General features: G+C 39.9%; 2 protein-coding genes across 4 annotated transcripts; both read left to right on the top strand.

Moving 5' to 3' along the window:
• The first annotated feature begins 172 nt into the window (after window positions 1-172).
• ccs (copper chaperone for superoxide dismutase) lies at window positions 173-5,259 on the top strand. 3 transcript variants are annotated; one of them, XM_079455379.1, is made up of 8 exons: window positions 173-298; window positions 628-700; window positions 805-942; window positions 1,839-2,013; window positions 2,596-2,656; window positions 2,922-2,999; window positions 4,091-4,194; window positions 4,408-5,259. In XM_079455379.1, exons 1-8 carry the CDS (start codon window positions 275-277, stop codon window positions 4,559-4,561), a joined length of 807 nt encoding a protein of 268 aa, XP_079311505.1. In that variant the 5' UTR covers window positions 173-274; the 3' UTR covers window positions 4,562-5,259. The 3 variants fall into 3 exon arrangements, with proteins under 3 accessions (XP_079311505.1, XP_079311504.1, XP_079311506.1); XM_079455378.1 differs by having other exon boundaries at window positions 254-318; window positions 4,408-5,202; XM_079455380.1 differs by having other exon boundaries at window positions 290-472; window positions 4,408-5,202.
• On the top strand, window positions 5,219-11,477 carry rbm14b (RNA binding motif protein 14b). The gene is made up of 4 exons (XM_079455364.1): window positions 5,219-5,594; window positions 7,492-7,844; window positions 7,931-8,921; window positions 9,209-11,477. Exons 2-4 carry the CDS (start codon window positions 7,496-7,498, stop codon window positions 9,519-9,521), a joined length of 1,653 nt encoding a protein of 550 aa, XP_079311490.1. The 5' UTR covers window positions 5,219-5,594; window positions 7,492-7,495; the 3' UTR covers window positions 9,522-11,477.
• The last annotated feature ends 2,169 nt before the right edge of the window (window positions 11,478-13,646 follow it).

Here is a 13,646-nt window from a genome sequence, read left to right as displayed (position 1 = left end):
TAATCATCAAAATTAAAAGAAATAAACATTTGAAATATATCAGTCTGATGAATGAATATGAATATATGAATGAATATATTATACAAGTTTCACTTTTTGAATGGAATTAGTGAAATAAAGAAACTTTTCGATGATATACCAATTATATGACCAGCCCCTGTATGTATCAAACAAGTCGGATCCTTGTTACGACTGAAACCGAGACTCTTATTTTGCAATCGTGTTGCCTGAGACCGGAAAATCCGCTGACGTCTTATGAGTTTACGACACAAACATGGACGCAAAAAGTACAGCCAAGGTGTGAATATTGTTATTAATGTAAATACTGTCATAATTAATAATGAAATGATTATATAAGGTAACTGCAGGTTATAGATCAGGGAGGGGGGATTCATTCAATTTGATTCGTGGGGAAAATAGGCCATGCGGAAGACGAAGAAAAAGTGCTTTTGTAGCTCTACATAGTTAAAAAGTATGATCGGAATAATATTCCGAATATTTTAAAGGTTTTATAATATGTAAAGGTTCCATATTATTGATTTGATCATAACAATTAGCTTTGTTTTTATTGATGACTAACAGTCAAGTATTAATAGATATTATGTTAACTCCTCGTTTGTGTTGCAGCTTGAGTTTGCAGTGCAGATGACATGTGACAGCTGTGCCAATGCAGTGAAAGAAGTTCTACATAAAGAACCAGGTGAGACGAACATGACATTTTGTTTCTTGTTTGAGTCATATTGACTTTAAATTAATAGTCATTCAAATCATTATTTAAAATACTTTTATAAATGTGTGTTTCAGGAGTGCAGTCAGTGCACATAGACCTGGCGAAAGAGGAGGTTTTGGTTGAAACTGCACTTCCCTCTTTGCAGGTCCAGAGCCTCATCGAAAGCACTGGCAGGCGTGCTGTGTTGAAGGGAATGGGCAGCTTAGGAACAGGTGGGTCTTATGTACTTACATTTTCATATTCTATGTTTTATTTCAGTCGCTGCCCACATGTGTGACATTGTGTTCTTGTTTTGGTCGGGACAATACATCAGTTGGGAGGGAATAATGATGAACCTTAAAATGTTACTCTTTGAGGTACTTCCCCATCATGAAAATAACCTAAACAAACTTGAACTAGGTACTTCTGGTTCACTTTGGTCACTAAGGTGTTAGATAAGTCTACAATTCAGCATTGCGTCCAAAGTGAGTGTCTTTAGTGTTTCCAGATTCCAGCAGAGAACAGCAGGTTAAAAACTATAATCATATGCTTGCATCATTTTACGTAGGAATCTTTCAATAGCTGTTTTTTCTCAGTTGGTTATATATTCTCGAAAACCATTGAAACATCATGAGAGTCATTATTTTAAATATAAAACATATAATTCTGTAATGGACATGTTCTTTACCTTGCATAATGAAACATTTTAACATTGAAATGAATATTTTTGTATTTTATTGCATTTTCTGCTGAAAGTGTTTGAATACAAGATAAGTTGTAATTTATAAACAGTGTATTGTAAAGCATTATCCCGTAAAACATACACGCATACGTACTGTGTACACAACAATACTGATTATCATTTACGATAGGTTTTTAAAAACATAAAAAACAAGAAAAAAAAATTTATCTTAAAATGTACTTCATTAATGTCTAATTATGTATTATGAGTAAAAACTTTAACATGTTATGGTATTGACATTTTTAGGCTGTTATGGTTTTAAAAAAAGTTCAGAAATGTATTTTTTTATCATGTCTGTCGTCTTGGAAATCAATATTTTCACCTAAATAAAAGCTTCCTAAATTAGTGGTGTTCCACAAGTATATGATGAGATTTTATGTGTTTTAGATCTGGGTGCTGCTGTGGCAATGTTAAGTGGAACAGGGCCAGTGCAGGGCGTTGTCCGTTTTCTGCAGCTGTCAAAAGATCATTGTTTAATTGATGGGACGATTGACGGATTGACACCCGGAGCACACGGCTTGCATGTGCATGAACTGGGGGATCTAACACAGGATTGCATAAGGTACAGTCACGCCCGGCCTCTCACCTTTTGATTACAAGATTAGAACACTTATACTTCAATTAAAGAGCAAGTTGTAAAACATAGAGAGGCATGCAAGGCCTTTGTTTAGCAAGCCATGTTGTAAGACAGAGAGGCAGGCAAGGCCTTTGTTTAGTAGACCATGTTGTAAAACAGAGAGGCAGGCAAGGCCTTTGTTTAGTAGGCCAGTGTCCTCTTTACGAAGGCAAGTTAAGACTGCTCTTGCTGCTTAAAATTCAAGTGTTCATCGTTCATAATTACTTGTTTAGGTAAAAAAATTATTCGATTAACATTATACATCTGCACTTTTGTAAACGTGGTTGCGTTCTACAGGGTTTTTAAAATTCCAGTATAAATTCATGTATGCAGCTTCAGATCATTTAGTTGAGCGTGAAACTCTTTTTTCTCATATTCCAGTTATTGAAGCCATATGAAACGGACAAAAATTGTGTGAAAAAGGAGTGTTTAAAGAAACTGCACACTTTTATCTGTGTTTTTACCCAATGTTTACATATGAATAGGATTACTTTGTTCACAAAAAAAGTTGTGCTTTTTCTCTCACAGCTGTGGAGATCATTTCAATCCTTTTGCGAAGCAGCACGGCGCACCCCAGGACTCAGAGAGGGTACAGCTGTCTTCTCTATCTTTTTCAACGAGAGTACATGATCTATTCTTTGCAGTTTCTTCATTGACATTCTCAGATTAACAGTTACCCCTGGAGTAAGAATCAATTTACAAAAAGTTTTGAATGATTGAGAATTGACTTTTAAACTATTGGAAATGTGTTTTACTGCTTATTACTTATACTCTTGATACTCTTATATTTTGGCTAGAGATACAGGTGAAATCAAAGAGTAATGTTGTGTAATAATGGATTTACACATTTACAGCATCTGGGGGATCTGGGAAATATTACTGCTGGTCCTGATGGCAGAGCATCATTCAGATTAGAAGACTCCCAAATAAAGGTAGCCAATTTAGTTTTTATAGATGCAAAGAAGTTGTGAAATGAAGTTCCTTTTGTACATAAAAATGTTATATATATATATACAAATGTACAGAAATATCATAACTACTGATCTATAAATTTGATGCTCATTATAATCAGATATTCTTCTCTTTGCTTAGTTTGACAATATCACGTGTATTGTGACCAATTGCATTGTGGTAAGAACACCCCATAGGCCAGGGGTGCCCAAAGTCAGTTTAGCTCCAGCTTAGCTCAACACACCTATCATATCTGGAAGTTTCTTATCTGCCTCGTGAGATCTTGATTTGCTGATTTAGGTGTGTATGAATGAATGAATGAATGAATGAATGAATGATTAGGGTTGAAACTAAACTTTACAGAACACCGGCCCTCCTGGACCGACTTTGGACACCCCTGGCCTATGGCATCAAACCTTATTCACACTTCTGTGTTCTTCCTTCTCAGTTCCCTTTTCCCCTGAATATCAATATCAATAAATTTCTTTATTACTCCCTGAACTCTAAGTCGCTTTGGATAAAAGCATCTGCTAAATGACAATGTAAATCCACATTTTCAAAGAATTTACTCAACATCATGGTCATAACATCTTTTTTAATTTGAATATAATTTTGGACCTCCACATATTAAAGGGATGGTTCACCCAAAGATTTTACTCACCCTCAGATTGTTACCGAACCTGTATACATTTCTTTGTTCAGCTAAACCGAGAAATATATTGGGAAGAATGTCCCTAATCAAACCAATGTCAATGGGGGTGGGATCTGCTCGGTTACTGACATTCTTCCAAATTTCTTTATTTGTGTTTAGAAGGACAAAGAAATGTATTCAGGGTTGCAACAACTTGAGGGTGAGTAAATGATGACAGAATTTCATTTTTGGATGAACTATCCCTTTATATATGCCAAATGGGCCTTGATTCATACAGGGGCTTTAAGTTATTGGCATCCAACCTAGAAGAATTTGGATTTTTGCGGTTCCAGAGAGGCAAGACACCCATACTGGTTAAGTCTGATGAAAAGAATTACTCTTTTAAGACCAGTACATTCCCTTCTTTTCACCGTTTGACAGGTGTGGGATGTGATTGGTCGATCTCTGGTGGTGGATTCTGGGGAGGACGATCTGGGTCGTGGGAGTCACCCACTGTCTAAAATAACAGGGAACTCTGGAGAGAGGTGAAATATTTTTACCAGAGAAAAAAACAATAAGCACTACATGTGGAGTGTTTGTATATGCAATATAAAAAGACTGAACTGTTGTAGGTGAATCAGCCTTTGTTGTTTTTTAAAAGAAATTCGAGAGTTTATATGCTTGTACTTCATACTCTTCAGTGGACCGTGTGTTTATCTAATAACACCCTCATTCTCTCACCCTCATTTCTCGGACAGGCTGGCTTGTGGAATCATTGCACGCTCTGCCGGGTTGTTTCAAAACCTCAAACGGATTTGTGCCTGTGATGGTATAACTTTGTGGGAGGAGAGAGATCGACCCATTGCTGGGAAAGGACGCAAAGTCACTGACGTACCAGCAGCTCATCTTTAATGGAGTGAGGATGTGATTGTCAATTAGGGACTGCCAATGGATGTGAATTCCAGTGAAGGAAACAAGAGCGAGATGATTCCAGAAAAACCAAAAAACGCCATTTGTAGCAGTCGGACACACCTTCATTTATTGCACGATTAGACCAGGTTCCTAATAATGACACAAATACAGAATCCATTTATAAATGTAAATGTGAACGATGTCCAACGTAAATTTTAACAAAGATTTCATTTACAAGGAATTAGAAAGATATGTTAGAAACAGTTGCTGCTTACATTTCTGTCATTATTCAAAATATTCTGAATGACCACGTCTAGTTTTTCAACATGCATTCAAGTAATGAAAAATCGAAATGGATAACAAATTTTGATAAATTAAAATGAGATTAAAACGGCCGTGTGTAAAATACATTTCTCATGGCTCTCTTAGATTATTCAGAAAACGCATAAGGAGCCATAATAATGTGAACAAAACAGCACTTAAGAGAACTATATGGACACTTAACATTTGATTAAGAGACATTTTTTATTTATTCTTTATGATTTAGTCCAATGATGCTGCTCCAAAGTGCCATATACACACAATGTTTTGTAATGATTGATGTTCAGATAATTGCATTTCTTTAAATAAAATCAACTATTAAAAACGATTGTTCAAATAGTTCTCACTAGCAAAAAGGATCATAATGGCAATTTTCCTTTTTTTATTTTTGGTACAAGCACCATGTCAATACCGTGTATGTGGTTACGGCAGAACTCGGGCAATGTTTAAATGAATATAGTTACGGTGTCTGATAATTCCTTACGATTGTATGTATCATAGTATAATACTATAGTCCGTTTTGTAAAAGACTAGTTTAATTCCGTTTTGTTACATTATTGTAAGTAAAAAATGATTCGCGATGTACGCGCATCGCGCGCGTGTGTGAGAGTATATGCATTCGCATGGGTTCATTCCTCCCTGCTGAAGAATGATGTTAGCGTTTCTAAAGAACGGAAGTGGACCAACCATTTTGAAACCCCGCACCGCTTAGGTAAGATGGAAGATTTTTCCCTCTGTCTGCATGTTTATGTCTGAAAGAATTCGTTAAATCATTCAGCAATGTTGATAATGCCGATTGCGAAAGAAGTAAGGATGACACCATCTGCGACGTGATTTGTAAAGAAGCGCGCAGAGATATATTAGGGTGGATAGACACCCTGAAATCCCTTTACAAAACGAATCGGATAGAATTAATGAGAATGGCAGAAATGCACATAGAACAACCGTGAGGATATACCGACCCGTTGTAAATCGTAAGCGCGACCATCTATCGCAGAGATCGAGAGTGTTGTGTAAACATCTGGTTGCATAAATGTAGCATTCAGAGTCAGACACGCGTTACTCATTTTGTTGACGCCAGGCGGGTATAAAGGAAACGGCGAGTCAGCGTTTTTAAACGTATTTTTAAACCACTGCAGTCGTTTAAAAAACAAACCCACGTGAAATGTAAGATTTGCCAGAGTTAAAGACTACATTTACCCATTAATGTGATGTGTTTGTGCGTGTGTTGCGTACTGTAACACTGAGGAAGTAAACGTGTTTACTCGGCGCGTGCACTGCGTCACCAGATTTCATTGCGTCTACTCGTATTTCTCTTTATTCGTAATAAATGTCTGCTCGACACTTTCCCTTTGGAGCAGCTTCGATTTTTACCTTTAGGGAAATAATCATGGTTTTATGCAAAAGAGTAGTGGCTAAACATTTTTGGAGGACTTATTACCGTAGTATTACTGCAGATTTCACGGTTAAACTATATAGCGAGGCAATGGTTGATTTGTGGTTACTATGGGTTTACTTCAAATACCGTAGTTAAACTGGGTAGCCTACTGTAGTTAGGGAGTCATTTCATAAGGGGTGTCCAGCCCTGTATACCGTCATGGTGCATCATTCAGTGTAAAATGCTGTGCCATAATAAAATGATAAATATTTTTGTAAGCAAGTACTTCCTTGTTTTAAAGATACCATAAAATCACATTTAGAAAACTGACTGTCTATCATTTCTCCCTGTAAGAATCTACAATTTTGCAGGCACAATTCTGCACTTCAGCTTCTTATCGAATTTTCTCTCTAGAATCTGATTATAAAATGATCAAAGACGTAAGAGCTGCGTCTGAAACATGACAAACGGTTAAACATTGACACGTTGCCTTGATATTATAAACTGCACCGATGAGAACAAGATTCATTTGATTTTTAAACAACTGGTGTTGTCACAAGGTGTCAAATGCAGCTTTGCCATGCTGTGACCTAGACAAAGCCCTATTGGTTATTTTGAAAATGGGAGGCGCTGCTGGCTTCCTGTTTTAGTGGTAATTACATCAAATATTTTAATGTACTTTACTGCTGGGCGATATGCTTCATACTCGATCGTTCTATCAGCAGCCTGTGTGATCAACAATACGCTATAGTATGGGGGGAGGGGGCAATTTATCTAAAACAATCTTAAAATAATACTTTAATGGCAAACATGGCTAGAAAATAGCATTGTGTGGCTACAATTATGATTCTAAACTTCAAATCAATGTCATTAATCCGAACGCATCATTGATGGCAGTCTGCGCCATAAAATACTTGTATGCAAACAGGAAGAACTCCTGCTGTCATTTGAACCCCTCTCACGCGTCAATCTCTCTCACGTGCAGAAAACTCATATCCCACACATAACAAGATCTCTCGTGCGAGGGTTGTGTGCAAGGCACGTTTGTGATATTAATTTGCAGCGGTCATTCGCAAACAAGCCGACTATGGTCAAAGGAATCAGTTACCGCTAAATTAATATTGCCGATTCACAATACTAGCATTTATCGGAACAACTGGTGCCCTACCTGCTTTTCCAATCATTCTTCCTTGTCCGGGATTTCATTTAATTCAATTTGTTTTCTTCCCAGCACAATGGATAAGGGCCATACGGTTAAGCTCTTTGTAGGGAACTTGGCCCTGGACACCACGCAAGAAGAACTGTCAGCCATCTTTGAGGCGTATGGCCAGGTGGTTAGCTGCAGCGTCTTAAGGCAGTTCGCCTTTGTACACCTGCAAGGAGAAGGAGCAGCCGAACGTGCCATCCGGGAGCTCAATGGCCGAGAGTTTAAAGGTCGTAACATTGTGGTGGAGGAGTCCCGAGGACGCCCGCTCCACTCAACAAAGGTTTTTGTGGGTAATCTGAGTAGTATGTGCACAACAGAAGACCTCCAGGAGCTGTTCCAGACCTTTGGGAAAGTTTTGGAGTGTGATAAAGTAAAAGGTAAGAGAGCTTGCTGAGTATTTACAGTATTTGAATCGAGCAGATGCACATAGAATCCTACATAACAAGGTGGTCTTCTTACACAGGTTATGCCTTTGTTCACATGGAGAACAAGGAAGACGCATTGCAGGCTATCGAGGCTTTGCATGGGACCTCTTTCAAAGGTCGACCACTATCTGTTGAGCTTTCGAAAGTGCAGCCAAGTAAGCAAGCCCCTACCGGTAAGATACCATGCGTAAGCTGTGGCAAACAAGGTCACTATGCAGGCGAATGCCCAGCTGGAAAGCCCACCATGGAGCAATATCAAAGCCAAGCAGCCGTACTAGCCGCTGCTGCCGCCGCAGCTGCCGGTCTACCACTGCAGGTTCAGCAGAGTGTCCATAATTCTGTATACAACACTACTACCTTTGACCCAACTTATGCTGCACTAACTGGACTAACAGCTGCTGGTGCAAGGGCAGAAGGAGGAACAGCGGTGGCACCGGCCGTCTACGGAGCACTAGCTAGTCAAGTGTATGGAACGGTTGCCAATCAGCTGTACAGCGGGACGGTTGCAAATCAGGCACTAAATTCCAGCGCTGCTGCCGCAGCACATATGTATGGCTCTTTTAACCCAGCTCTGTATGGACAGGTGACAAGTGGTGCCTTTGCTGCAGCTGCAGCTGCTGCAGCAGCATACGGTCAACAGGTTTACTCTCCCGCGGTAGGTAATCCAGTGTACCTAAGCATGGAGCTACCAGCTGCTGCCGCTGGTGTTAACCCAGCCTATACAGTAGCACCGGCTCTCTACACTGCTACCCAAGCTTACGGAGCTCTGGGAGCAGCCGATCCAACAGCAATCTTCGAAGCAGCAAGGGCTCACTACTTTGCACAAGGGCAGCAGGTGCTAGCTGAGCAGCAACATAATAGCTCCAAGTCAGGAGAGAGGGACAGGAGTCCACTAAGAAGATCCGCCCCTCTGTTGCCAGACCCTGTCATGAAACCATTTATGTACCAGCGGGTCAAACGCAGAGCCTTGTTGCCTACACCCGCGGGTCGAGAGGAAGCTGCAGCGCAGGAGGACGACCCTGTAGCCAGGTATGTTTCCTGTTATTTAACACTAAAAGATAAAGCTAAGTTTATTTGGTTCAGCTCATATTGTACAAAATAACACAATTAATGAAATAATTTAATGTGTCAATTGCTTCAGTACTGATTTACTATTGGGTGGTCTGTGTCCGTGTGTCTGTGTGCAAATGTGTCTTGTGTTTCTTTCCCTGTCTAATGGTATATGTGTTTGTATTTGCATGTCTTCGTGATTTTCTTTACTCTTTCCCTGTCTGTGTGGATGTGCATGTGTGTTTCGTCTCCTCCGTCTCTCTCAGATACTACGCTGAATACTACCAGCAATACCAGCAGCTGCAGCAGTACCCACAGTACCAGTATGCCTACCCACCTCCCAACTCCCTCGCAGCGATGCCCACCCTTTCCGCCCTGCCTGGTGTGTCCGCTCAGCAGGTGGCAACCCTCGACTCCCTCAGGCCAGTGCTGCCCGCCGCCCCCGTGCCTGCCGCTGCCGCCATCGCCATGGCAACTCCCCGCGTGTATGAGCCTCCGCCGATTCCGCCGTCGCACAAGGAGCCCCTTCTCCGCCGCCCCGAACTTGCCCTACACACCCCTGAAACACCCTTCCGATAGTGTGCTCCACGTCCTCTCTGCCTCTCCTTTCCTTGTGCTGAGCGCGTGTGTGTGTGTCAGAAAAAACACAAGTATTTGTTTATTAAGTGTGTGTGTGTGTGCGAGTATAGGTTTACGATGGTGGGCATGTTGGTTTTAACTATAGACTGGAATCTCTAACCTTGGTTCTGATCACACACCCGATGTAGTCAGGGCTGAAAAAGGGAAACCGCATGCTATCATTCCTGCACACTTAACCAATGGAACGAATCAATGGTCAGTTTCAAGAAATAAAGGAATAGTTCAGCCGATATCGATATCATCAGCATAAACGGAATGTCTGAGCTTTGTTTCCCATAACAGGAATGTTGAAGGTGATTTATATTGACAACTCCTAACATAACTCCTAGTATACTGCACAAGTCATTTGACGACTTAGATTTTTTTACTTCCTTTTTGCAACTTGTAAATCACCATTGACTTTCATCGTATGGAAAAGCGGAGCTCAGACAATTTTCTGTGAAACACAAAATATCAGACACACAGAAAATAATATGGGATCCGAATTTATATGTGGGTGAGTGAATACAGATCGGTTTATTGGTTGAACTTTCCTTTGAATTCTATTGCCATTTAGTTTTAAGGGGTACATTAGACATTAAGCTTTTTAACTTTTATATTCATAAGTGTTTGTAATCTATGAATGATACTGTACTTGTTATATTTTAAATATTGTTTGATCTAGTTATGTGAACCTAATCTGTTAACGTATTCATATCGTTTTGAGAAATTAGATTTCAATACATGTCAAAAGCATTTCAATAAGTTGAATATACGTTAACTCCAAAGGTGTGTGAAGTGTAGGACCAGGGTTGGACAATGTTTTACATGTCTTTGTGTGCGTTTTTTATTTTTATTTCTGGGATTGTGGCGTAGCGTGTATGCTTTCCGTTGGTTGTCACGACAGGAACGCACACGTGTACACACGCACAGGGAGACAACCTCGATTCACACGCACATGCATACACGTCCCTTAAACCCCAGATGGGAGAAAACCTTAGTGATGACCTTTAACCCCCCCCCCATCCATCCCTGTCCACCCCCATCCTGAAAGCTGAAAGACACTGTGACTTCTCTCCCCTCCTACTTTAATGTAGCTACTTCCATAGACATGATGATGTACTGACACCAGAGGAAGGTGTAGCTAGTCAGCTTTTGCTGGGATTGGCCATCTGGCCTGTCTGTATTATGGGAGTGTCTCTACGCTCACTGACTTAACTGCCATGATGCATTGCAGAATCTGTTTTTGTAAGCGTGTTTTATTAACACTATCATGTTTTTATAAACAGTGGTAAGGGACTCAAATATCCATTTAAAGAAACTTACATTTTTTTGTTTACAGCTGCAAGAGCAAATATATACCTTCTTGTAGCTTTTTCACAATGATTGTTTATAGTCAAAATTATTTCATTTTTTCTAGAAAAAGCAAAAACAGCCAAATTTATAAGTAGCCTGATGATTCTTAATAGTGAAGTGTTTTTAAGATTTGCTGTTTTTTTTCTATCTGTAGTCTAATGTGAAACTGGTTTAAGGCTACACGGAAGTGCTGTATATTCTGTGGTGCTGTGATTTGAGATTAAATGAATTGGGAGAATCCTATCAGTTTCTTTCAGTCTTCCTGCTCATTTCGCTGCTGAAACGGCATATATAACCCTCACTGCATCTCTCTTCATCTCTGTATCTGCCTCATTTAGTGACCCTACAGCCCCTGTTCACTACGTGCTGAGGATGCCAGTGTGTGAATGTTTATCTTAGAAAGTTTTGCATTGACATTCTTGTTTGTAGTTTGTATTTCATTAACTGTTTTTGCTGCAAGTGTTCTCAGAAGAGAAGACTTAAAGATCTCTACATGATCTTTACCGACTATAACAACCTTCAAATAAAAAGCCTGCCTGATCATATAAAGAGGAGAAACGCAAGAGCTTTTGCTTGGAGCATTTGTTTTTTTTTGCCTTTTGATGTTTCTTAATTGTTTTTCCCTTGTGAAACGACCAGACTCGTATGAATGGGAGCCGCGATAAGAAGCTAAAGGACTAGAGATCCCAATCTCACCCTGTCTCTATGGATGGGGTAAGTCTGGGGGCAACCCCACTCTAAACCCACCCCAAGCCCAACATACAATACCAAACCCCCTCCCCTGAAGCAGCACAATACTGAACCCAGATTTGGTTTTTTAGTCAACCACTGTCCTCATGCACCTTCTGCAACAGGAGCGTGGTACCATGAATTTTCTTGACAGTTTTGCAAGTTCTAAAGCATTTGTTTGCATTTGTCAGGAGACATCCGCACTGATAATTCCCTTAAACCATTGTCTTTTCTTAATGGGGTGACAGTACAAACCATAAGTGTAAGACTTCTCCCATGCCTTTGCCCACTTCTGCTTCCTTTTTGTTTTCTTATTTCAAGTTAAAAAAACATACGCTTTCTGATGTGACTGTTCCAACTGAACTAGGTCCCTATGGAACTGTGGACACCATATGCAGTGCTGGTTGGGGGGGAAGAAAGTTAGCATCGCGCAATGCACAGGAAGTTCTCTAACGCTCCATTCAGGTAAAGCACTGTGCCTCCGCCCCCTTTTTACCTGTCGTCCACCCTTATCTCGTCTGCGCCTTGACCGTGTACCTGCTCGGTTTCTTCTCACCACCACCCCACCTATAGGTTTTTCACTTTTCGATACCTTTGCCAGAGCCAGCTGGGTTCTCAACACACCAGTGTTATGCTACTATCTGTTATTGCCAAAGGGGGGTGACGGGAGTGAACCTTTACTGCTTCTGTGGTTAGTGTGTTTTGGAAATGGGTTGAATCTTGCTCGTGTTGCTGATTTGTTGTGTTTTGCTGGTTTAACTTTCTAGAGAATTGGGCGGGAAAAGCAGTTGAAAAAATGGGTTTGTTAATCTATAAGTGAAAGCCAATACTGTCAATATGTATTTGCGTGGCTATGCAAAGTTATCAAGAGTTGGCTGATGAAGAAAGTGTGTTAAAAGGTGAGTGTTTGTGAGTCAACTGCTCTAAGGCTTGGCAGATGTGAACCTTGCTCAAGAGTATCGCCGACCACGCCTAGCCCCCCTCCATGTGCCTTTTTTTTGTTTATTTAATTTTACCTCCAGGCTTCCTCGAGTCTGCTCGCCGTTAACGCCCAGTTCTCCGCCGCCCTCGTCGCTTCTCGAGTGCTAGTTGTTAAGTTTGTTGAGTGTTAACCACTGCCTAAACACATTCCTAAAGCTCTTGTGTCGTTGGACTAGAGACTCAGACGAACTTCAATTCACAGGACTCTCATTTGGACTCCGTGACGCCGTCTGCCCTGGTCTTTGTGGGTTATTATTGATTATTAATATTTTCTGTATAAGCATATGCTCTTGGGCACAGACATCCAACTTAGTTGGTGTTAATCAGTGTTAAACCTGTTATATTGTTGGGATGACCTTTTTAGAGTTAAGGGAATTTTTGGGTTTGATATAAAACGTTTTATCAGCGTTTGTGGCATAATGTTCACAGAACATCATTTGACGTGTACCTCAAAAATTAATTACAGTGAAGTACACCTAGGCAGTTTTTCTGAGGGTTTCAATGCAGTAATGCGAAGCTCATATTCCTTACACTTTACAATAAGGTTGTATTTGTTAACAATAATTAACGCCTTAGCTAACATACGTTGAAGAATATTTTTGTAGCGTTTCTTTTTATTTATTATTAGTTCATGTTAATTTCATAATTTTAGAGAACAATAAAGTCTTATCTGCTATGAATGCAAACCTTCTTCGAGGAAAACCTGTATACTTTCGTTTTGAGGTAAGACACAACCTTCAAATGCCCAGAACAGGCAATCTTGTTTAATCATTTGTATATATGATGTCATATATGTTATTAAAAGACACATTTATATTTAATTGTTGTGTAATACTGTGCCTGTAAACAAAATTAGCAGCGTCCGGATTGCCATTTGTTATTATTTATAAGCGGTTGTTATCTGGGAATATAACAAACCTTATTGTAAAGTGTAACCACGTATTTGTGTTAAGGCACCATTTTTTTCTTTAAAAAATTATTTTATATTTGAAATGTTGTCTAAGTTTAACTTTCCAAAGT

The sequence above is a fragment of the Barbatula barbatula genome (genome assembly GCF_947034865.1).
Source record: "Barbatula barbatula genome assembly, chromosome: 1".
In the NCBI taxonomy this organism is placed as follows: domain Eukaryota; kingdom Metazoa; phylum Chordata; class Actinopteri; order Cypriniformes; family Nemacheilidae; genus Barbatula; species Barbatula barbatula.
The sequence above is the reverse complement of the archived record's forward strand: the minus strand, read 5'-3'. Positions and strand labels throughout refer to the sequence as shown.